The sequence below is a fragment of the Nerophis lumbriciformis genome, linkage group LG10 (genome assembly GCF_033978685.3).
Source record: "Nerophis lumbriciformis linkage group LG10, RoL_Nlum_v2.1, whole genome shotgun sequence".
NCBI lineage: Eukaryota > Metazoa > Chordata > Actinopteri > Syngnathiformes > Syngnathidae > Nerophis > Nerophis lumbriciformis.
The window spans coordinates 13107360-13133644 of record NC_084557.2 but is presented as its reverse complement, the minus strand read 5'-3'; the positions used below and the strand labels follow the sequence as shown (position 1 = coordinate 13133644).

Genomic DNA, 26285 nt, shown 5'->3' with positions numbered 1-26285 from the left:
CTTGTTTTGAGAACTCTTTTGGCACCCTTGACTCCCAATATAACTGCCATTTTGAACAGACTGTAATCCTGGTGTATTATGAGGCTTTGTCCATGAAAAGCAAAATAATGTCATTCTTGTAGATCGGGGGTCAGCAACCCGCAGCTCCCGAGCCGAATGCAGCTTTTTAGTGCCGCCCTAGTGGCTCCCTGGAGCATTTTTAAAAAAGGATTCCATCCATCCATTTTCTACCGCCTGTCCCATTTGGGGTCGCGTGGAGGTGCTGGAGCCTATCTCAGCTGCATTCGGGCGGAAGGCGGGGTACACCCAGGACAAGTCGCCTCCTCATCGCAGGGCCAACACAGATAGACAGACAACATTCACACTCACATTCACACACTAGGGCCAATTTAGTGTTGCCAATAAACCTATCCCCAGGTGCATGCCTTTGAATTGAAAATGGAAAAACATGGGGGGGGTCTATATATTTTTTTGTTTTAGTATGTTTTTTGTTTGAGGACAAACATGACACAAACCTTCCCCATTGTTAGAAAGCCTTCTGTTTAATAAGTGTGTGTATATGCTTCACTGATGAGACTATTTGGTCAACATCGTTTTGTCCTACTAATTTTGGCGGTTTTTGAACTCACCATAGTGTGCTGTGACGCAACAGTTTGTTTACACGTAAAATCGTCCACGCCTCCTTAGTCTCATTTTGTCCACCAAATGTTTCATACTGTGCGCAAATGCACAAAGGTGCGCTTTGTTGATGTTGTTGACTTGTTGGGAGTGTTAATCAGGCATATTTGGTCAGTGCATGACTGCAAGCTAATCAATGCTAACATGCTATTTAGGCTAGCTGTATGTACATTATGCGTTATTATGCCTCATTCGTAGGTATATTTGAGCTCATTCAATATCCTTTACGTGTATCCTCTTTGTATATAATTTAGTTTTGCATGCATCATGACACATTATCTGTATGTAATATTGGCTGCATTTCAGATAGTTGTTTGTGTGCCATGTTGTTCCAGACCACAGCAAACATTAACTAGCTTGCCAAAGATTATAATAATTATATTAAAAAAAGACAGCCTGCCATTTCCTTTAACTTGGACACACACATCTATATTTTGGCCATTAAAAGCCAGTCATTTCCAGGAGTTATCTCACCTTCTGAGTAGCCTCTGATTCAATGAAGGTTTCTAATGTTGTAAAAATGTGTAGAATAAATATTACATTTCAACATTTCTGTCAATGAAGATTTGCTTCAGCCTGCGACACATAGTCATTTTGATAGTAGGCTATTATAGCTAATATAGACACTTACATCATGTGTTGCCTTCATTATAACACTTATATACGACTTTTCATTTTTTGTGGCTTCAGACAGATTTGTTTTTTGTATTTTTGGTCCAATATGGCTCTTTCAACGGTTTTGGTTGCCGATCCTTGTTGGAGATTGAAAAACAAGAACGATTTTTGTTTTGTTGTAATTGCACCCCTTAACCACCAGATGGTGCCAGAAAACCATGATACATAATTCTCAGAGCTTTGATGAGTGTAAATGATAAAACTGCCACTAAACTGCTAAAGTACAAAGAAAATTACTTGTATATATAACATGGCAGATATTTATAAAAACACGTGTGTACTCAATAAATGTCCTGTCTGCTTTCGCCCTCATTCTATCTCAGTAGGCACTGTAAAAATGTTTTTTATACTTATCTTCTCCATCAAAATCAATGTTGTCATGAATTATTGACCTCTTCAAGGCTGTAATTACTGAACCTCAAATATATTTATAGAAATATTGCATATTTTGCATTTCCTATCATAAAAAAGGCCCATACAACTTAAAAAAAACTGCATGTCAATAGATAGTCTAAAGTTGTTAAAAGATTTAAAAAAAAATAGATTTATTGCTAACGTATGACACATTTATGAGCAGGTCCTTATTGGATGCGAAGAGTAAGTGTGTATCGTTCATCTTAAGCCCGCACAAGGGTTACTAAAGATCAGTTTGCTTGAAAATATTACAACCTATTAAACTGAGCTTTGTTAAATGTCCCTATTCCTGAACTAAAAATCCACAACGGATTTGAAAGCCTCACCCTGCCGTCCAGATGAGGAGAGCCGGCGGGCTGAGGCAGGGCGCTGGCAAAGCCGTTGGACAGCCAACCCAAAACTCCCGTCTGGGACTGACTGTGAAGAGAACAAAATCTTACAGTATTCACACAAAACATATTCATGAATAAATACTGTATATATACTGTAGGACCCGTTTAAGTCGACGCCCCATTAGTAAGCCAGCCTGAGGCGTGTCGACATAACGGTTCTACCGTATTTCTATGCATGAAAAGTCCACCTGTCCTCTGAAACGTCATCAGAGTTCTTCGGTGCAGGACATTTTCCTGTAAGAACAATTACTATTAGCATTTTGTACATGAAAGTAAATAAATATAGTTAGTACTTACCATCTTTGCTTTTGGGGCGATGCTGTTCAATTACAGACATCAGTATGGTTGTTAACATAGGAATTAAATACACAAAACATGCTCTGTGTGTGTGTGTGTGTGTGTGTGTGTGTGTGTGTGTGTGTGTGTGTGTGTGTGTGTGTGTGTGTGTGTGTGTGTGTGTGTGTGTGTACCTCAGCAGGTTTCCGGATCTCTTCCTCCCTGTGAGGACCTTCAGGGGGCTGTGGGACCACTTTCACTACCCAGTTGAACATCCTGTTTACACACACACACACACACACACACACACACACACACACACACACACACACACACACACACACACACACACACACACAGCCCTTTGTCAAGCATGGCAAGTAAAGCTAATGATAATGATGACAGAGAGACACTTCACTCAGGCCCCGTTTACACTAAGCCGGATAAGGTCATCCAGGTTCAATCACATCTAACCTTATCCGTGTCCACACACAATGCCACCGTTTAAGACCTCCGTCCGCCGACGCAACGCGACCTAGTACGCATGCGCAAAAAATACAAGAAAAAGACCTAAGCGTCCATCTGCTCCAATCTCTCCAGTACAGACCTGAGCAAATCAAGGCCCACCGGACATTTCTAAATAAATGTTATTATTATAATTATTATTATTATTATTATTTATTACTATAGCCGCCATTATGATGTGCAGTGATGTTGTCAAATGACCGTAAGTCTTGAACTATACAAAGTATTTCAATGGTTGGAATCTGCGCTTTTGCATGATATACTAGTTACTATGGTAATCTACGAGCCCCGTTTCCATATGAGTTGGGAAATTGTGTTAGATGTAAATATTAACGAAATACAATGATTTGCAAATAATTTTCAACCCATATTTAGTTGAATATGCTACAAAGACAACATATTTGATGTTCAAACTGATAAACTTTTTTTTTTTTTTTTGCAAATAATCATTAACTTTAGAATTTGATGCCAGCAACACGTGACAAAAAAGTTGGGAAAGGTGGCAATAAATACTGATAAAGTTGAGGAATGCTCATCAAACACTTATTTGGAACATCCCACAGGTGTGCAGGCTAATTGGGAACCGGTGGGTGCCATGATTGGGTATAAAAACAGCTTCCCAAAAAATGCTCAGTCTTTCACAAGAAAGGATGGGGCGAGGTCCACAACTGCGTGAGCAAATAGTCAAACAGTTTAAGAACAACGTTTCTCAAAGTGCAATTGCAAGAAATTTAGGGATTTCAACATCTACGGTCCATAATATCATCAAAAGGTTCAGAGAATCTGGAGAAATCACTCCACGTAAGCGGCATGGCCTGAAACCAACATTGAATGACAAAAATCTCTCAGACGGCACTGTATCAAAAACCGACATCAATCTCTAAAGGATATCACCACATGGGCTCAGGAACACTTCAGAAAACCACTGTCACTAAATACAGTTTGTCACTACATCTGTAAGTGCAAGTTAAAGCTCTACTATGCAAAGCGAAAGCCATTTATCAACAACATCAAGAAACGCAGCCGGCTTCTCTGGGCCTGAGATCATCTAAGATGGACTCATGCAAAATGGAAAAGTCTTCTGTGGTCTGACGAGTCCACATTTCAAATTGTTTTTGGAAATATTCGACATCGTGTCATCCGGACCAAAGGGGAAGCGAACCATCCAGACTGTTATCGACGCAAAGTTCAAAAGCCAGCATCTGTGATGGTATGGGGGTGCATTAGTGCCCAAGGCATGGGTAACTTACACATATGTGAAGGCACCATTAATGCTGAAAGGTACATACAGGTTTTGGAACAACATATGCTGCCATCTAAGCGCCGTCTTTTTCATGGACGCCTCTGCATATTTCAGCAAGACAATGCCAAGCCACATTCAGCACGTGTTACATCAACGTGGCTTCGTAAAAAAATAGTGCGGGTACTTTCCTGGCCCGCCTACAGTCCAGACCTGTCTCCCATCGAAAATGTGTGGCGCATTATGAAGCGTAAAATACGACAGCGGAGACCCCGGACTGATGAACGACTGAAGCTCTACATAAAACAAGAATGGGAAAGAATTCCACTTTCAAAGCTTCAACAATTAGTTTCCTCAGTTCCCAATCGTTTATTGAGTGTTGTTAAAAGAAAAGGTGATGTAACACAGTGGTGAACATGCCCTTTCCCAACTACTTTGGCACATGTTGCAGCCATGAAATTCTAAGTTAATGATTATTTGGAAAAAAAAATAAAGTTCATGAGTTTGAACATCAAATATCTTGTCTTTGTAGTGCATTCAATTGAATATGGGTTGAAAAGAATTTGCAAATCATTGTATTCCGTTTATATTTACATCTAACACAATTTCCCAACTCATATGGAAACAGGGTTTGTAGATGTAAATGTAGATGTAGACGTAGACATAGACGTAAATGTAAATGTGTAGGTGTAAGCGTAAATTCTATGTTTGCTGTTGCTTTATTTGGACCTTGAAAACGTGCCAAGGGTCAACAACAAAAAAACGCCGTGGGCCACAAATGGCCCCCAGGGGTCCTAATTTGGACACAAACCAAATGTAGAAACAAAAGAGTGAGTCAGGTTGGAGATTTCAGTCGCTCGTTAGAATAATCCACGTCAGCATCAGGGCACCAGGCCAAAAACATTGTGGGCACATCACATTTATTGGTAGTACTTCATATGTCAAAGACCATTTCCGAAGTGCACAACACACACTTGACTAAAGACAATGGAAGTTTATGACAACCAAGGTAATGCTAATAATAGAAGAGCAATGAGAAAAAAGCAGTTCCAATAATAATTCAACTTGACTCAACTTAAAATGATGATGAGTTAGATTGGCAACTCTCTTGATGATAATCATAATAATAAAATATGCAAATGATTGCACAATATAGCAAAAATATTATTAGGTTGAGAAAAGGAAACTAGCAGTAATATATATATATATATATATATTTATATTTATATATATATATATATATATAAGTGTGTGTGTATGTCTATGTACCGTATGCACGTTTTTGAAGGTAACAGGCAGCGTTTTCTATGAATATTTCTTAATTCACCACAAATATCTGAGGAATTCCATTAATCCCAACATGAACACAAACAATCTCTTTGTTCCTACCTGAGGGTCTACAGGTGGTCTACAGGTGGTCCTGCATGCCGCTGCAGTCGATGAGGTCCACAAAGTGAGGTCTCGGGTCTGTAGGGATTTTCCACAGCGGCCGCCTGCTCCTAACTGGATTAGGCAGCAGCACCTGAAGGTTAAGGCCTCAATCCTGGACTTGGATCCAGATTGAGGGCGAGTCAAGCGATGATCACATGGTCGCTCCTTCCAAACCTTTTATAGTACTGCAGTACTTCCAGTGCTTCTGTACTGTGGTGGTACTACTGTAGTACTTTCGCTGTGCTTAAAATGAGCCTTTATGGTTAGAAGACTTAATAGGAGATGCGGCAACCTGAGAAAAATAAAGAAAACACAATTTTTTTTAAATACCTGACTGTTTTGTCTAAACTCTACACAACATAATTGTGTCCTTCCTGCAGTCGAGTATGGAGCAGGAAGCATGATACATGAGTGCTGCCGGCCAATGGGGAGCTGCGGTTCATTGAGGGGAATGTACAAACCCCAAAACCAGTGAAGTTGGCACGTTGTGTAAATAGTAAGTAAAAACAGAATACAATGATTTCGAAATCCTTTTCAACCTATATTCAATTGAATAGACTGCAAAGACAAGATATTTAACGTTCGAACTGGAAAACTTTGTTATTTTTTGCAAATATTAGCTCATTTGGAATTTGATGCCTGCAATATGTTTCAAAAAAGCTGGCACAAGTGGCAAACAAGACTGAGAAGATTGAGGAATGCTCATCAAACACTTATTTGGAACATCCCACAGGTGAACAGGCTAATTGGGAACAGGTGGGTGCCATGTTTGGGTATAAAAGCAGCTTCCATGAAATGCTCAGTCATTCACAAACAAGAATGGGGCGAGGGTCACCACTTTGTGAACAAATGCGTGAGCAAATTGTCCAACAGTTTAAGAACAACATTTCTCAACGAGCTATTGCAAGGAATTTAGGGATTTCACCATCTACGGTCCGTAATGTCATCAAAGGGTTCAGAGAATCTGGAGAAATCACTGCACGTAAGCGATGATATTAGGGACCTTCGATCCCTCAGGTGGTACTGCATCAAAAAGCGACATCAGTGTATAAAGGATATCACCACATGGGATCAGGAACACTTCAGAAAACCACTGTCAGTAACGACAGTTCATTGCTACATCTGTAAGTGCAAGTTAAAACTCTACTACGCAAAGCCAAAGCCATTTATCAACAACACCCAGAAACGCCGCCGGCTTCGCTGGGCCAGAGCTCATCTAAGACGGACTGATGCAAAGTGTGAAAGTGTTCTGTGGTCTGACGAGTCCACATTTCAAATTCTTTTTGGAAACTGTGGACGTTGTGTCCTCCGGACCAAAGAGGAAAAGAAACATCAGGACTATAATAGGCGCAAAGTTCAAAAGCCAGCATATGTGTTGGTATGGGGGTGTATTAGTGCCCAAGGCATGGGTAATTTACACATCTATGACGGTACCATTAATGCTGAAAAGTACATACAGATGTTGCCATCCAAGCAAGGTCTTTTTCATGGACGCCCCTGCTTATTTCAGCAAGACAATGCCAAGCAACATTCTGCACATGTTACAACAGTGTGGCACTTAGTAAAAGAGTGCAGGTACTAGACTGGCCTGCCTGTAGTCCAGACCTGTCTCGCATTGAAAATGTGTGGCGCATTATGAAGCGTAAAATACGACAACGGAGACCCCGGACTGTTGACAACTTCAGCTGTACATCAAGCAAGAATGGGAAAGAATTCCACCTGAAAAGCTTCAAAAATTGGTCTCCTCAGTTCCCAAACGTTTACTGAGTGTTGTTAAAAGGAAAGGCCATGTAACACAGTGGTGAACATGCCCCTGTGCCAACTTTTTTGCAATGTGTTGCTGCCACTAAATTCTAAGTTAATGATTATTTGCAGAAAAAAATTACGTTTCTCAGTTCGAACGTTAAGTATATTGTCTTTGCAGTCTATTCAATTGAATATAAGTTGAAAAGGTTTTGCAAATAATTGTATTCTGTTTTTATTTACGAATTACACAAGGTGCCAACTTCACTGGTTTTGGGTTTTGTATGTTAAAAAAAATAAAAAATTACTGAACAATTTATTTTCCAAATTAGTTTTTGTATAAAACATGCATCAAATTCAATTCAAGCTTGACTGAAATAAAAACATATGAAAATAGAAAAAAAATTATTTCACATAAATAAAAAAGTGTGTCAAAATCTGGTAATCCATTCATCCATTTTCTACTGCTTGTCCTTTTAGAGGCCGTGGGGGGTGTGCTGGAGCCTATCTCAGCTGCATTCGGGCGGAAGGCGGGGTACACCCTGGACAAGTCGCCACCTCATCACAGGCAGTGTTGGGTTAGTTACTGAAAACCAGTAACTAGTTACAGTTACTAGTTACTTTATTTCAAAAGTAACTCAGTTACTAACTCAGTTACTTACACCAAAAAGTAATGCGTTATTGTGAAAAGTAACTATTTAGTTACTTCTTTTTTTTCCCTTTTTTTTTTTTTGGCTCCCATTAATGCCCTTTTAGCCTTCATTTCAGTACTGTTATTGCACTGGAGAATAATAATTTGCTGATCAACTTGACATGCATTTGCATCACTGAACTCAGAAAGCAATGTGCTCTACATACAACACACAAAGACAAAGATATGTTTCAAAGGGCCAATTGACAAAACTATTTTAAATAGCTGCAACATAATGGCACTTTAACTTTAAGTAGATAGGATATTTGATCCAAGACACAACTTACATTTAACTAAAATGTTTTTTTCTTTGTGCTCGACAAAAGAAAAGTATTGAGAATGTCTTCATGTTAAGAAACTCGACTTCTGGCTTCACCATGATGTCTTGTTAGTTGTTATGAGAGTAGCGTCTGTGTGTGTGTGTGTGTGTGTGTGTGTGTGTGTGTGTGTGTGTGTCCCTTTAAGATATGACAGCATGTGAGGTGAGTGACGTCAGTGAGTGAGTGGGCGAGAGAGGTGAGAGAACGGTGACAGTGAGTGCGTGCAGGTGCTCTAGCTTGGTGGATGGCTGCGTCCAATAAAGTCACAAAGTTGCAACAAACCGCCGGCCTCGTCATTCACCCTCAGCTGTAACGACCCACTTCCGGGTAAAGTGAAGGTTTTTAGCCCCGAAGTACATAGGCCCTGGAGGAACGTCTCCCCTGCGCTCCTCAACTACGGTCTGGGAGCCCCCACCCGGCACCCACCCACACAAAGCACGCCTTTTCTTTTCCACCGCAGCGCTGCAATAAAACACACTCAGATCTTCTGTTTCGAGCCGATACTACATAAAAAATAACGTAAAATACTTTGTAACGCGTTAGTCTCAACACTAATCACAGGGCCAACACAGATAGACAGACAACATTCACACTCACATTCACACACTAGGGCCAATTTAGTGTTGCCAATGGGGGCTCGAAATAAAATTCTGCTCAGCGATGTTGACAGTCTCCCTCGGTCCCCTATGAACTCATTACGCTTTGATCCCCAGCAGGTGACGCAGGCTTTTAGCCGCCTGCTAAATCGGGGTCAGCCATTTTGTTCAAACAACACAATTGACAACATGTATTGCCGTCAATATGGACCGAAACATTTGAGTACCCATCCTCATCAATCAGGTGTTAGGATTGCAGAATATGAATTCAGGGAAGGTAATTTTGGACCGTTTTATACTTCTATAGATGGAGGCCCTAATGTTTTCCACCGGGGGCTTTTTAAGCTTTATACTGAGAAATTAGGCAAATTTGATCAAATGTCCAGCAAGTCCAGCAGGTCACCTTCTTGTAAAGCCTTCAGAGGAAGTGAAGAAACGTGCAGATCTCATTAGGAGCTCAGCAGGGGATCATCTTGGACGAGCGGTCTGCAAGGTGGCAGCAGCCCACTGACCCCCATCCTAGCATCTGGACAAGATGGAAGACAGACGGATATTTATAGTTATTATTTAGGGAGACGTTTGTGCATCACGACGGTGACGTCTTTGTCCACAGCGAAGGGAGGAAAACAGGAAGTGGAACGCTGCTAAAGCTGCTGTGGATGATCTGTGTGAGAGCAGATAATCCTGATCACGGCTGACAGAAATGCAGGAGAGCGAGCTCACACTCACAGTGAACAATCGCACACAATAGCGCAACGATAACGCAACAATAACAGAAATACTGTATCATATCGCAAGAGAACAAGCTCTTGATGGGGTCATGCTCGTTTACCATGCACTGTTCAAAAAAAAGTTATGATTTCGGGTGGCAGAAGTTTATTGTAAAAAATAAAATTGGTACCGTTTTTTTATTTACAGTAATGTACTGTAAAAAATAAAATTTACCATAGATTTTATGGTAAAAAGAACTGGCAGCTCAGTCGCCAGAACTTTACTGAAAAATAAAAGTGACTCACATTAATTCAGTGCAACAAAAAATTACGGCTTACCGTAAATTCTACAGATTTTTTTAAATTTAATTATTTAAATATAATCAATTTTTATTTTTATTTTGTATTAATCAGTCCAACAAAATAATACAATAATAATACAATTCCAATTCCAAAACCAAACCCGGCCCAGCAACATTCACAATAGCAATCAACAGAGCAATTGAGAGGACTCACAAACATGACACAAAACAATCCAAAAGGATTGAAACAAAAATAAATATCAACAACAGTATCAATATTAATAAGAATTCCAACATAGCAGTGATTAGAAATCCCTCTTTTACATAATCATCACAGCCATTTATATTGATATATAATATTTATTTAATACAGATCATTTTAATTTTCACAGAAAATTATTTAACAAATTCCATCCCACTTTTATTGCAACAACAAATCTCCATTGCAAACAAGTACACCGATGTAGTACCTAGAGTCGTATCAATATTGATAGTATCAAGTGTACAACAGTATTCATTTGATACAAAAGTGTCATGTCTGGATCATGTTTTGTTTAAGTTATGTTCTGTTTGGGTTTTGGACTCTTTTTAGTTCCTGCCTTTTCACTTCCATGTCTTGTTTCCATGGTTACCCATTAGTTTCACCTGTTCCACGTTTGGACTCACACACCTGTCACCAATCATGTCACTGTTATTTAAAGCCTGTCTTTTTCTGTTGGTCGGGCTGGCGACATCTGTCAAGACTTGGACTCAGGTGTGTTTGTTTTCCCGAGATGCAAGTAATGCTGGATGTGGCATGGCGTGAAGGTAAAGACATTATTTATTTGACACTAACAAAGGAACAAAAAGCGCGCTCAAGGCGGAAGTACAAACTTGACTAATGAAACAAAAAGACTTGCACGTGGGCAAAAAACTATGGACATGAACAAAAGTCGCTAACTGTGGCATGAATAGAAAAAACTTACTTGACATGGCATGAAGTGCGCAGAGGTAAACAGAGTGAATGTCGCCAGGCCGACCAACAGAAAATGACAGGCTTTAAATAACAGTGACATGATTGGTGACAGGTGTGTGAGTCCAAATGTGGAACAGGTGAAACTAATAGGTAGCCATGGAAACAAGACAAAGAAGTGAAAAGGCAGGAACTAAAAAGAGTCCAAAACCCAAACAGAACATAACTTAAACAAAACATGATCCAGACATGACAAAAGGCATTAATTATTTTGCATACGTCTGTCTCAATCAATTAATAAAAAGGGATAATTGTATAATTTTGTTGATATTGTAAAGTTGTCGTATTGTTGTATTCTTATATTGTTCATTTGTTCGCAAAAAATAATAATTTTTTATTACGTACGCCTGCAAAATAATCCACAATGGGGCCAAAGATAGTTGCGACTGCCAGCACTATGATAAAGAAGGTGAGCAACACTGTTGAATTAAAAAAAAAGAATGAGTAGGCATAGCAAAGTACAAAGGTGACACCCGTGTGATATTAGATGTAAATGTAATCATTGAATTCATCATTATGTATTTCACATTGCTTTGTATATGCAAAATCAAAATTATTATTAATATAATTAGTTTTGTGGGCATATTTTTGGTATTAATTGGATTTATGTAATTTTTATGGGAATTATTTTTCAACCGATTCGGTTTTCGTCTCACCTTCTAGAATGGATTAGCGAAAATGAAGGTGCTGCTGTATTTACTTGGTATCAATACAAAAATTTGCAGTATCGCACACCCGTAGTGAGGTACACAAGACTCATTAATCTTTTATGCATTAATTCTTTTTTACAGAAAAGTGCCAACCAATCAATATACTTTCCAGAATATGAATGTTATTGATCAGTCATTTTTCACTTTAAATGATTTTAAATCTGTCAAGTTTTCCTTTACTTCAGAGTGTAAAGTAGAGAGAGATAAGTTGTATTCGCGTAGGACTACCTTCAGTGGATAATGTTAATCATAACAAAACATCATTGTCACTATGATTATTTCATTATTAGTGCATCTCCTGGGAGTGAAGTCTTTTAAAAAACTAGTAACGCCTGTTTCTAACTTCATTCGAGGTTCCTTAAACGCACCACAATTATGGGCAATGAGGTGCAAACTTGAACATAACTTTCTCCTATGCAGTAACAGTTCTATTTATTATGTTTTAGTATTTACCTTTCTTCTATTACTTGATCCTTGTTCCAAAATGTTGGTACTGTGTTGGTAAATGCTTAAAGGAGAGATTTTGATGATGTTATGAAGTTGGTCTTGAGTGAAGTGTTCGAAGCTAGCTTGGCCGCTAGCAGGTGGAAGTAACCATTTCGCATTTTTAATAGGGGTGTTCGTATTGTTAGACATTCCTAATTTGATTCAAGCAACCTTATTAAATATTGACGGCAATATTAATTTATGTAGTAGTATAATTTAATTGACATATTCAAATGACAGACAAAAATATTGAAGGTTTACAAATTAAGCCCCGGTACAACATCCCCACCTTACCCTCCACTGCTACGTACCTGCCTGCAGTACCGTAATGCCGGGTGTAAAGGTGCCAGGGGAACATAGAAATGTTTGTCATTATTATACTCCAAGCAAAAAAATTTCTACATAAATGTCGATTTATGAAAGTAAAACCTACATTTTCTAATTGGCTTAATATTTTAAAATTATCAATTAAATCTTGAAAAATGATTAAAAATACAGAAACCCTTAAATTGATTTCGTTATTGCAGATATTCAAAGTGATTTATTTTAGGCTTTTTTTTGTCTGTTTGAATTTTGTATCTTATCCTATTTTTTTTTATTCATTTTTATATTCTATTTGTATTTGCTTTAGTTTTATTTTCTTTACATGTTTTGTGAAAGACACTATTTGCTCAACCTGATTGATGTTTGAAATTGTTGTGATTTGTTGAAAGTTCCTTGGTTTTTGTGTACATTGTTCAATAAAAAAAATAATAAAATAAATAAAAAGGTTCCAGGGGCCCATTTTCAACCCACAACTCGATTTTAATGGCCTGCTGCACACTGCAGAAATTAAATTAAACAATGAAAATGGAAAAATGGAAGAAAAAAAAATAGCAAAAAGAGAAAAATATTGATGCAACATTAGTAACACAAAGTGTAGTCTTTGAACTATTCTGTCATTTATTAGAGCCTTTACCAAAAGAAAAAAGATTTATGAAAATCAATTGTTTGATTTTTCATTCTGATGCCCTGGCTGGAAAAATGTTAAGACACCGAGTGTTAAACTTGACTCACATTCCAGACAAAGTAGAGAATATTAACTTGCATACTCTAATGAGGCGTACAGTAATTAACAATGACTGTTGTCATACGAGCAGCGAGGACTCCCTCTTGTGGCGAAAAAGATAACAGCAACACTTCAAGGTAATAAACATGTGAGAGAAAGTTTAGCAAAGAAAGGAGTCAAGACCTCAGACTTTTATTGGCAAATACACAACACGCTCACATTCAGAGAAAAACAACAAATGCATGAAGCGCAAGGAAGGTAAACCCAGATTAAAACAGATATTTAGTTGAGACAAAAGGCAGAGAAGTGATGAGAATATGCGGAAAAGGCAAAGTGAAGAAGGAGGTCAGAGAGGAAGTCATCTCCTGCTAAAGACAAACATTGTGGAGATTTGAATGATTTAGGTCAAGAGGCTCAACGCCAGCGCTGCTCCTCCCTTTTTCTTTTCTTCTTTCCTCTACGCCTCTTTTTCCACAGAAATAACAACCGGAATCCTTTTGCTTCACCTTCCAACTCTTTTTCTTTCTTCCTTCATCTCATTCTCTCCTTTCCTCCTCATCCTACCAGTTTTTTTCATTCCTTTTTTTCCCTCCATTTTCCTCCTCTTTCTGCAAGCCTTACACAACTAAATCTGCAACATGTGGGCCTAATGGAAAGCAGACCTGGACTGTTTGCTTTTGTCCTGCAGGCTTTGCCCACTGAAGAAACACATACAATAATACAACAATACAAGGTGAAAATATTTAGTCGATCCCCTCTCATCCGTACAAATTTATTTTCTCTGATTTAACTTGTCACTACTTTGTCCCAGTTTTTCTATACCGTCTGTTACTCCAACGGCCAAACATTGAGCATAATAAACTAGTTTGTATGCCAAAATATCAGGTCAAGAACCTCTGAGGGACATGGGGCCAAAGAAAGTTGCGAGTGCCAGCACTTTGATAAAGGAGGTGAGAAACACTATTGAATTCAAGACAGATATACAAAGATATACAAAGCGTTCCCCTTCCTCCACTCATTAATGTCATCTCCTACAAGTCTTCAATAAAAATAAAAGTGATGTTAAATGTTGAATTATATGTATTTCACATTGTCTGCATACAACTACAGTTGGTCTCTACAAAATGTGTTTTGTGCTCATATCTTTGGGTGTCTGGAATGCATTTACTTTTTTTATGGAAAAGATTGCTTGTTGTTTAGTACAATTTGGTTGTCGTAGAAACCTTTTAATAGGAAATAGAGTCATCCCTCGCCACATCACGCTTCAAACATTGCGGCTTTCCCATATTACTGGAGGTTTTATCATTTTTAAAGCATATTCCACAACATTTTGGGCCTAAATTAAGCATTCAAATGGCTAAATAAACAAAAATACAGTAGTACTGGCCACTAGAGGAGACCAAACCAATCAGAGAGGAATACTTGTTTGAACAAAATGGCTGTTCAGTATCGTGGCCACCGATTGGCTCAGCCTCAGGCAGCATGACCATGTTGAATTAAAAGAGTGTAAAGGTGACTAAAGGGTGTCTTTTCATATCTCGAGGGTTTTCATATTGTTGAAAAACCTATTTAGAAAGTCATAAACAGTTTTTTTAATGCTCTTGCTATGAAAATATTAGATTTATAATCAATGATTCCACATTTATAGCGGTCATGTCAGGAACTGTTTAACAGTGATAAACTAGGGACGACTGTACCAACAATTCTTTTGTTAACCTGAACCAGGGGTCGGCAACCCGCGGCTCTAGAGCCGCATGCGGCTCTTTAGCGCCGGCCTAGTGGCTCTCTGGAGCTTTTTCAAAAATGTATGAAAAATGGAAAAAGATGAGGGGGAAAATATATTTTTTGTTTTAATATGGTTTCTGTAGGAGGACAAACATGACACAAACCTCCCTAATTGTTATAAAGCACACTGTTCATATTAAACATGCTTCACTGATTCGAGTATTTGCCGAGCGCCGTTTTGTCCTACTAATTTTGGCGGTCCTTGAACTCACCATAGTTTGTTTACATGCATAACTTTCTCCGACCTTCTAGGACGTGGTTTATGCCACTTCTTTTTCTGTCTCATTTTGTCCACCAAACTTTTAAGGTTGTGCATGAATGCACAAAGGTGAGTTTTGTTGATGTTATTGACTTGTGTGGAGTGCTAATCAGACATATTTGGTCACTGCATGACTGCAAGCTAATCGATGCTAACATGCTATTTAGGCTAGCTATATGTATATATTTAGGGATGTCCGATAATGGCTTTTTGCCGATATCCGATATTCTGATATTGTCCAACTCTTTAATTACCGATACCGATATATACAGTCGTGGAATTAACACATTATTATGCCTAATTTGGACAACCAGGTATGGTGAAGATAAGGTCCTTTTAAAAAAAAAAAAAAAAAAAAATAAGATAAATAAATTAAAAACATTTTCTTGAATAAAAAAAGAAAGTAAAACAATATAAAAACAGTTACATAGAAACTAGTAATTAACGAAAATGGGTAAAATTAACTGTTAAAGGTTAGTACTATTAGTGGACCAGCAGCACGCACAATCGTGTGCTTACGGACTGTATCCCTTGCAGACTGTATTGATATATATTGATATATAATGTAGGAACCAGAATATTAATAACAGAAAGAAACAACCCTTTTGTGTGAATGAGTGTAAATGGGGGAGGGAGTTTTTTTTGGGTTGGTGCACTAATTGTAAGTGTATCTTGTGTTTTTTATGTTGATTTAATTTAAAAAAAATATAATAAAATAAAAATAAGATACAGATAAAAAAAAAAAACCGATACCGATAATTTCCGATATTACATTTTAAAGCATTTATCGGCCGATAATATCGGCAGGCCGATATTATCGGACATCTCTTTACATATTGCATCATTATGCCTCATTTGTAGCTATATTTGAGGTCATTTAGTTTCCTTTAAGTCCTCTTAATTTAATTTATATCTCATGACACACTATCTGTATGTAATATGGCTTTTAATTTTTTGTGGCTCCAGACAGATTTGTTTTTGTATTTTTGGTCCAATATGGCTTCTTCGACATTTTGGGTTGCCGACCCCTGGCCTAAACAGAAAGTGGCTTGATGGCGCTACCTGCACGGTAAAGTTAGTGCTGCAGCTATGAACTCAGCAGAGGGCGCTATCCCCCAGGTCAATTTGCTCAACATTTTCCAGCTGGAAGATGTTTTGTTGTGTTTTCTAACAACACTGTTGGGGTTTTTAAATGTGTAAAACCGAATATAAAATACATTCAAAACTGTTATGGTTGAGAGTACCAACAACAGTACTTTTTAGTGCTTTTTATGGGTGTGTCCATTATTCCGTGTTTTTTTGTGGGTGGTCTTGGAAGGTAACCCCCACAAATAGCAGGGATCTACTGTGCAACATTATGACTGCGGGGATTGTACTTTTAGGGGTGGAGCCTAAAGGAAAGATCTCAGTGGGAAGAGGGGAGGTCTGTGCAAAAAGAAAAACAACTGGTATGTGCCTTTGTTTGGGTAAGTGGTCTCTTCGTGGTATCATGTGATGCTGGGCCATGTGTGCTCGGAGGATGACCCCGGCTCGCGTGCGTGAGAGCACTCTAAGTCACATCTGCCAGCACAACAACAACAGAGAGGGTAAAAAAAAAAAAAAAAAAGTGCAAATGTGTTGCTGATGCAAGTGTTTAACACAGCTGTCCCCCATTTTCTATGATTCAAGCCTTCCATTTCTATTGTGCCACTAGTGCAGTTCTAGAAAAAGGACTCCAGAGGCACCGTAGTAACCACTTGGTAGGTCGCATGGCTACAACCATCTTCACGCCATGCTGGAATAAGAAAAAAAGCTCTCTTGGTTTGTGTTCGTGTCACACCCAGTTCTGCAGCGAGCGCTTGCAGTGCACCAGAGCTCTGGGGGTCTCTTTGTTCTGCAGAGTCCTGAGGATGGCGTAGATGAAGACGAGGATGACCAAGATGAGCACCAGAGGAGCCACCACCATGATCAGAGTCATGACTTTGGAGTTGTCGTCGGCCACCGTCACCACCACGTCCACCTCGTTGTCGTCAGCCTCTTCCCCCGGACTGTCGGACTTTGCTTCGTCGTCGTTTTCCGTGTCTTCGTTCTTGCCTTTGTCCGTGTCTTTCTTCTCATCCTTTCCTCCGTCCGAAGGTTCGGTGGGCTTGTCTTCGGCCTCGGGGTCTGGTTGAGGCTCGGGGACGGCCACGCAGCCCATGAAGTCCTTAAGGATGGAACGGGGGTAGCCGCTGTCTGCCGCGGTCTTGTGGTTGTCGAACCGCCAGTAATTTGCGCCTTTGTAGAAATAAGTGTAAGCTGCAGAGGACATAAAACACATGATTATTAGTTGTGTTCAATGTTATTTTCTAGCCGTTTAGGTACAAAAAGATGCACATTACTGCGATGAAAAAGTTTCAAACTGAAATCTGTGTCCCCCAATACAATGTTCTAATGCAAAGACTTTTATTGGCCTTCGGAATATTTTCAGTAACACAATTGACTCATTATTAATGAGATGGATGCGCTTTGTCAGCTATTACCAGTCGCAGGAATAACACCAATACTTTGACGAATGGCCAGTAAACTAATTAATTACTTTTACATACAGTACAAGCCAAAAGTTTGGACACACCTTCTCCTCATTCAATGCGTTTTCTTTATTTTCATGACTATTTACATTGTAGATTGTCACTGAAGGCATCAAAACTATGAATGAACACATGTGCAGTTATGTACTTAACAAAAAAAAGGTGAAATAACTGAAAACATGTTTTATATTCTAGTTTCTTCAAAATAGCCACCCCTTGCTCTGATTACTTTTTCGCACACACTCTTGGCATTCTCTCGATGAGCTTTAAGCGGTAGTCGACCTGAAATGGTTTTCACTTCTCAGGTGTGCTTGACGCTCTTCGAGACAATGCAAAGTGCAAAGTAGTAATCAGAGCAAACATTCACAACACAACTGATGGTCCCAACCCCATTGATAAAGCAAGAAACTCCACTAATCAATCCTGATAAGGGATTCCTGTGAAGTGAAAAACATGTCAGGTGACCTCTTGAAGCCCATGAGAGAATGCCAAGAGTGTGCAAAGCAGTAATCAGAGCAAAGGGTAGCTATTTTGACGAAACTACAATATAACCTGCTCAGTGGTCTTGTGGTTCGAGTGTCCGCCCTGAGATCGGTAGGTCGTGAGTTCAAACCAAAGACTATAAAAATGGGACCCATTACCTCCCTGCTTGGCACTCAGCATCTAGGGTTGGAATTGGGGGTTAAATCACCAAAATGATTCCCGAGCATGGCCACCATTGCTGCTCACTGCTCCCCTCACCTCCCAGGGGGTGGAACAAGGGGATGGGTCAAATGCAGAGGTTACTTTCACCACACCTAGTGTGTGACTATCAATGGTACTTTAACTTTAACTTTTAAAAGGTGTTTTCAGTTATTTCACCTTTTTTTGTTAAGTACATAACTGCACATGTGTTCATTCATAGTTTTGATGCCTTCAGTGACAATCTACAATGTAAATAGTCAGGAAAATAAAGAAAATGCATTGAATGAGAAGGTGTGTCCAAACTTTTGGCCTGTACAGTGCATAGTACTACTACTACTACTACTACTACTACTACTACGAGGGAATAATGAACAACAATTCAGTGAAGTAAATATCGCATTTGCGGACAACAAGGAACCGAAGCAGTAATAATTCAAATACTTTTTTGGGAAAATAACAACAAACAAGTAACTATAATTACTTTTTAAAAGGAATTTGCTTAACATTGGCTATAACACAAAGCGAAGATGTGGATGTCTGTTAAACATAAATTGACCTATAGTACAATGGATTGTTTTAGCATCTTTAATGTACAAAAGGTATTAAAGTGGCTCCCGCATCATATTATTCTGGAAGTTTGCACACAGTGTTCTAAAAAAAAGTGAATATTCATCCATCCATCCATCCATTTTCTACCTCTTGTCCCTTTTGGGGTCGCAGGGGGTGCTAGAGCCTAGCTCAGCTGCATTCGGGCGGAAGGCGGTGTACACCCTGGACAAGTCGCCACCTCATCACAGGGCCAACACAGATAGACAGACAACATTCACACTCACATTCACCCACTAGGGCCAATTTAGTGTTGCCAATCAACCTATCCCCAGGTGCATGTTTTTGGCGGTGGGAGGAAGCAGGAGTACCCGGAGGGAACCCACGCAGTCACGAGGAGAACATGCAAACTCCACACAGAAGATTGGGATTGAACCCAGGCCATACTACGTAAAAGTTTTAGGCCACTATTAATTTGACTGCTTTCATCTTCTCCCCAGCAATCGTTTTGACAAAACAGTAAATAAAAGGGCAGATAGAGTAGTTAGCAGGATTACACTTAAAATGTATAACCAAAGACCAAAAATAATTCATTAACATATGTTTGTCCTCCTTCATGAAGCCTGCTCCCTGATAAAATCACAAATACTACGCACACATATATTCTGCACTCTATTAAGTCCCATTCTAGTTCAATGTGGTCATTGAAGTCATTACAGTGGAAGCCTTCACGCTCCTTGGACTGGCTGACTGACGTCAACAAAAGCAGCTGTGGACAAAAGTGCTCGTCAACATCACTGAAATTGACTAAGCATTGCTTGCACATTTACTTGGCCGGAGACAAAGCAAATGTGAGATTAAAATAAAATACATTTTGAATTGAAGGCAAATATTACCATACATTTCCTCAATTCCTTATTTTTTATCAATCATTACCATTCATTCGATATTTTATACTTTGACCTAACAGAGCTGCTGTTGTCATTTGGTTGGATGTCTTGACTACAATAACAATAATATTTCTCCGTCATCTTTGTTGTAGCGGTGTAGCGTGCAAGGACGGGAGTGGAAGAAGTGTCAAAAGATGGAGCTAACCGTTTTAATGACATTCAGACTTTACTTCAATCAATAACGGAGCAGCATCTCCTCATCCGTGGCTCACTCGTGCATTAACGCCGGAAGTGTGTCCCGTGAAAAACCGTCCGACTGGAACTCTCTAATAATGGGTGAATAATGTAAACTCACTACACCGTTTTGTTTTAGCGCTTTCATGGCGAGTGTACTAACAGATATAAGTAAGAACTTTACACTACTTTATATTAGAAATGGCAACAGCAAAGGATGAATGCCCCACAACAAAAAGATAGAGAAAAAGAAGAAGCTTATTGACTACGGCGTCATCATGGACTGCAAAGGTAAGGCGCGCAAATTTTCAGGACTTATGCAGATCCCATATACAGATCAGCAGGTACCAGAAGGCAAGAAAAGTTGCTTTTGCATAACATTGCAAAACAAAACGCCAGATAATATGTCTTACCTTATACACACACCATAATAATACTCGTATGTTGAAGCACAGTACAATCCATCAAGTGGTGCGGCTTCATAGCTTACCAAAGTCGTACTAAATGATAAATGATAAATGGGTTGTACTTGTATAGCGCTTTTCTACCTTCAAGGTACTCAAAGCGCTTTGACACTACTTCCACATTTACCCATTCACACACACATTCACACACTGATGGAGGGAGCTGCCATGCAAGGCGCTAACCAGCACCCATCAGGAGCAAGGGTGAAGTGTCTTGCTCAGGACACAACGGACATGACGAGGTTGGTACTAGGTGGGGATTGAACCAGGGACCCTCGGGTTGCGCACGGCCACTCTTCCACTGCGCCATGCCGTCCCTAAAACATTTTGATAGATTTTTGAGCGCCGTGTGTAATGTTCTATATTTTCAATGGAGCATATACAATTTTGGTATTGTTTACTTGAGTCATATTGCAGTCAACACGTATCTTTTATGTGTACATGTATCTCTTATGTGTGACTGCCATCATATTGCAGTCTACATGTATCTCTTGTGTGACTGCCAGCTCCTGCACTGCAAAAAGTCAGTGTTCAAAAACAAGAAAAAAAAAATACAAAAATTAGGGGTATTTTATTTGAACTAAGCAAAATTATCTGCCAATAGAACAAGAACATTTGGCTTGTCAAGACTTTCCAAAACAAGTAAAATTAGCTAACCCCAATGAACCCAAAAATACCTTAAAATAAGTATATTCTCACTAATAACAAGTGTACTTTTCTTGGTAGAAAAAAAGAGACCTTTTTGCACAATATTTTGAAAAATATTCTTAAATTAAGTAAATGCTAGTGCCGTTATCTTGACATAATGATATGCGCTCGGCATTACATTTCTTGAAACCAGCAAACTTATATTAAAAACTAATTTATTGTTCTTAATGGAAAGGCAACAAGTTTCCTAGCCGCTCAGGCAAATCATATTGTCTAAAAATGCATTTTTCCATCGATAACATGACATCATCGCGCCAAGTGCATGCTCTTTCAGTCAATTAGTGCGCATATACACAGCCCGGCCCCCGGCCAACATTTTTTTAATTGTAATTTTGAGGAATTTATCTGAATGTGCATGAACTATTTCTGTTTAAAATGTCAAATTTTTAAATATTAACTGTCAGTTTGCTGTACTGTGCCAACTGTACTACTACATGAGTACATCTTTTCTATTGTTTCATTGAAAATAAAACAGCAAAGTTCATTTGGCTGTCATCTGTTTTAATTATGAGACACAATTACCATGAATTGATTAACGTGGACCCCGACTTAAACAAGTTGAAAAACTTATTCGGGTGTTACCATTTAGTGGTCAATTGTACGGAATATGTACTGTACTGTGCAATCTACTAATAAAAGTTTCAATCAATTGTGTAAAAATCATGATTTTTTTTTTTTCATGCTTGAAATAAGAAATTATTACTTAAAAAAAGTAGTTCTATACTTGTGAGTGTTGATGACACAGCTTTGCAACAGTTGATATTCTAGTTTCAAGCATGTTTTACTCAATATAGGTCATCAAATCTCAGCAACAAGCTGTAATATCTTACTGAGATCATTTAGGACCAAAACCCTTAAAACAAGTAAAACACTCTAACATAAAATCTGCTTGGAGAGAAGAATTATCTTATCAGACAGAAAATAAGGAAATATCACCCTTATTTGAGATATTTCATCTTACTTAGATTTCAGTTTTTGCAGTGTGGCCACACTTATCATTTCACCATGTTCCAAATAAAATAGCTTCGAGGTCGGTAAGCACAACCAAAATTATTCCATACATTAGGCGCGCACCTGGTTATAAGGCGCACTGTCGAGTTTTGAGAAAATGAAAGGATTTTAAGTGCGCCTTCTAGTCCGAAAAATACAGTATTATTTACACTTAGTGTACAACTATTTTCCTCCTCCAAGTATATTCGGTACCAATCTTATTAGACACAAAGGTGCAAATTCGGCACTTGAAGGCACAAGACGGTCTCCATTTAGACTAACTCTGTCACAAACATCGCTTCCAAAGTAAAGTTCAAGTTGAAGTTAAAGTACCAATGATTGTCACACACACTACGTGTTGTGAAATTTGTCCTCTGCATTTGACCCATCCTCTTGGTTACCCCCTGGGAGGTGAGGGGAGCAGTGAGCAGCAGCGGTGACCACGGATATCATTTTGGTGATTTAACCCCCAATTTCAACCCTTGATGCTGAGTGCCAAGCAGGGAGGTAATGGGTCCCATTTTTATAGTCTTTGGTATGACTCGGCCGGGGTTTGAACTCACGACCTACCGATCTCAGGGCGGACACTCTAACCACTAGGCCTAGTGGGTAGAGTAGGAACAAGACACAAAGCCCTCAAACCGGATTTTATTATTCCTCTCTCGCTTTTTCTCCCTGCTGGACTTGTGCCAGCCTAATTGTTCTTTCTGTATTACATTTTTCTTTGGGCTTCTATGTCTTCCACGCAATAATTCCACCGGTCTAATGTGAAATTATTCTCCGGACTACCATGAATTGAAGCTGCACGTATTGACAACGACAGAGTTGAAGTGATTCTTTACCGCCATCATCACTGAGGAAGGCTCCTTTGGGCGAGCGAGGGATCTTGCCCCATCTGCCGATTGGTTTTGGGAAGTCTCGATCTGCCTTGCGGGTCTCCTCGTTGTATCGCCAGTACCTGCGCACAGAGAACAAACATTAGTTTCATTATGTCATCGTGTGTGTAGTAGATAGTGCGTACGAGTGCCTGACACCTGTCGTCGGAGAAAAAGTAGGTGTGTCCGTTTGGCTCCCACCAGATTGCCGTGTCGATGCTGTGTGCGGGAACTCCTTGGCCATATTGCCCAATGGGTTGTGGGTATCCTGGAAGTAAATCCGCTTCCCTGAAGATCCAGTATCGATCATCTACAACAGAGGTGTCAAAGTCCTTTTCACTGAGGGCCTCATCGCAGTAATGTTTGGCCCCAGAGGGCCGCTTCTAACAGTGAATACTATTATTACACAATTTTTTTTAATGCATTTTATTAGTAGATATTTTTTAAACTAAAATGTAAAAAAAATATGGTAAATTGCAATAATTTCACCTCAAAATTGTGTGAATATTACTGTAAATCAGGGGTGTCAAATTAATTTTAGATCGGGGGCCACATGGGGATAAATCTACTCTCAAGTGGGCCAGACTGGTAAAATCACGGCACGATAACTTAAAAATGAAGACAACTTCAGATTGTTTTCTTTGTTTAAAAATAGAGCAATCACATTCTGAAAATGTACAAATCATAATGTTGTTGGTTTTTTTTTACACTTCCATGTTGCGAATAATAATATTTTAACTTTAATTGTCGTTATTTATACTTTCTGAATAAATTATGTGATAATGTTCATCAGTCAACTCATTGGTGTTAATTTTCAATCTATCAAGATAAAAAAATATCAAAATCAAATTACAGTATGTTATTTATGTAGTTTGCTCATTTTCCTCGACTGGTGCACTAACACATGGTTTATTTTTTTTTACATATGTAGCATAATCTACAAAGATACAAAGAATTGCTATTGCGACATCTAGTGGACACATTTAAAACAGCAGTTTCTTTCATTCCAAAATTTTGGCTCATTTTTATACTTGGCAAACTCATCCCGCGGGCCGGATAAAACATGTTTGCGGGCCTAATACGGCCCGCACGTTTGACACCCCTGCTGTAAATGGAAAAACAGTACTGCTGTTTTTATGGTTAAAAAAAGGCAGCTCAGTTGCCAGAATGTTACTGTAAAATAAACTTCTTTTTTTTAAAACTGTAAATAAAAAAACTGCCAGTTTTTTGGGGTTTTTTTTACCACAAATGAACAACTGTAGATTTTTTGGTGTATTACTGTAAATGTCAAATCAGCACCACAGTTTATTACAGTAAAAAAGTACTGTTTTTTTCAATTTCGAGAAAAATGCTGTAAAAAACACAGTAAATTTCACAATTTTACCATGAAATCTATTGCTACTTTTACATTGCACAATTTGATGGATAACTTGCTTTGAAATCATTATTAGTATTTATTTTGATAAAAAAATGGTTTGAATGTTTGATCATATATTTTGCATAACTAGACAATATGTAAGTTAACATAATTAGCGATTACATGAAGTACGTATTTTTTTCTCTCCCAAAATAGAAAGAAAGAATACATTTCGTAAGAAAAGTTACAGTACTTCATTGATACATATTTCCAGGCTTTTGAGGGCCAAATAAAATGAAGTGTCGGGCCACATATGGCCCCCGGGCCATGAGTTAGACACATGTGATTTACAAGGACAATATTAATGCATCGTGTCATTCAAGAAGATGGAGGGTTAGGGTTAGTTAGGGTTCATTGTAGTCAATCGCCTGACCCTCGTGAATTCATCATTTACCGAGGACGACTTTCTGACTGTTGGACATTGTGGACAAAAGCCTGACTTTTTATGAACAACTTTATTTTTTTAAGCCATATCGTTTTGAATATAATTGCTTTGTATTTCATTTACTTACTTTTTATTAGAGATGTCCGATAATGGCTTTTTTACCGATATCCGATATTGTCCAACTCTTAATTACCGATACCGATATCAACCTATACCGATATATACAGTCGTGGAATTAACACATTATTATTCCTAATTTTGTTGTGATGCCCCGCTGGATGCATTAAACAATGTAACAAGGTTTTCCAAAATAAATCAACTCAAATTATGGAAAAACATGCCAACATGGCACTGCCATATTTATTATTGAAGTCACAAAGTTCTTTATTTTATTTTATTTAACATGCCTCAAAACAGCAGCTTGGAATTTGGGACATGCTCTCCCTGAGAGAGACTATGAGGAGGTTGAGGTGGGCGGGGGAGGGGTTTTGGTAGGGGGTAGCGGGGGTGTATATTGTAGCGTCCCGGAAGAGTTAGTGCTGCAAAGGGTTCTGGGTATTTGTTCTGTTGTGTTTATGTTGTGTTACGGTGCGGATGTTCTCCCGAAATGTGTTTGTCATTCTTGTTTGGTGTGGGTTCACAGTGTGGCGCATATTTGTAACAGTGTTAAAGTTCTTTATACGGCCACCGTCAGTGTGAACTGTATGGCTGTTGACCAAGTATGCATCGCATTCACTTGTGAATGTGAAAAGCCATAGATGTTATGTGACTGGGCCAGAACGCAAAGGCAGTGCCTTTAAGGTTTATTGGCGCTGTGTACCTCTCCCTACGTCCGTGTACACAGCGGCGTTTTAAAAAGTCATACATTTTACTTTTTGAAACCGATACCGATAATTTCCGATATTACATTTTAAAGCATTTATCGGCCGATAATATCAGCAGTCCGATATTATCGGACATCCCTACTTTTTACTAAAATAACTATGACCATATTGTCTGTTTATTTACATGATATCAGAAATATACTAAACCACTCCTCCACACGTCATCAGCCTGATTTGTATAAACTACCCTGGCCTGAACTGTGAAATTCGGTGGAAACAAACCACACACTTCTACAGGAACCTTGTACCAGGAACTAGAGGTTCCAGGAACCAAAAGTTCCTGAGCGTTTGGTGGATAAGGGCCTAATGGAGCACACCAGTGAATCTTAGGACGTCGGGAGGAGACAAATTGTTTCTTTGGCACAA

General features: G+C 38.9%; 2 protein-coding genes across 2 annotated transcripts in view; both read right to left on the bottom strand.

The window, feature by feature from the left end:
- Positions 1–9470, bottom strand: part of LOC133612636 (uncharacterized) — a 63196-nt gene extending 53726 nt beyond the window's left edge. The window contains exons 1-7 of the mRNA XM_072913905.1: positions 9385–9470; positions 5806–5923; positions 5590–5703; positions 2630–2711; positions 2457–2478; positions 2348–2393; positions 2094–2184 (exon numbers count right to left, since the gene is read on the bottom strand). Of these exons, the coding sequence (XP_072770006.1) occupies positions 2094–2184; positions 2348–2393; positions 2457–2478; positions 2630–2710 (240 nt within the window). The 5' untranslated portion in view covers position 2711; positions 5590–5703; positions 5806–5923; positions 9385–9470. The remainder of the gene's footprint in view (positions 1–2093; positions 2185–2347; positions 2394–2456; positions 2479–2629; positions 2712–5589; positions 5704–5805; positions 5924–9384) is intronic.
- Positions 9471–13425: 3955 nt separating this feature from the next.
- Positions 13426–26285, bottom strand: part of mmp15a (matrix metallopeptidase 15a) — a 40124-nt gene continuing 27264 nt past the window's right edge. The window contains exons 8-10 of the mRNA XM_061970242.1: positions 23393–23543; positions 23201–23316; positions 13426–17570 (exon numbers count right to left, since the gene is read on the bottom strand). Of these exons, the coding sequence (XP_061826226.1) occupies positions 17107–17570; positions 23201–23316; positions 23393–23543 (731 nt within the window). The 3' untranslated portion in view covers positions 13426–17106. The remainder of the gene's footprint in view (positions 17571–23200; positions 23317–23392; positions 23544–26285) is intronic.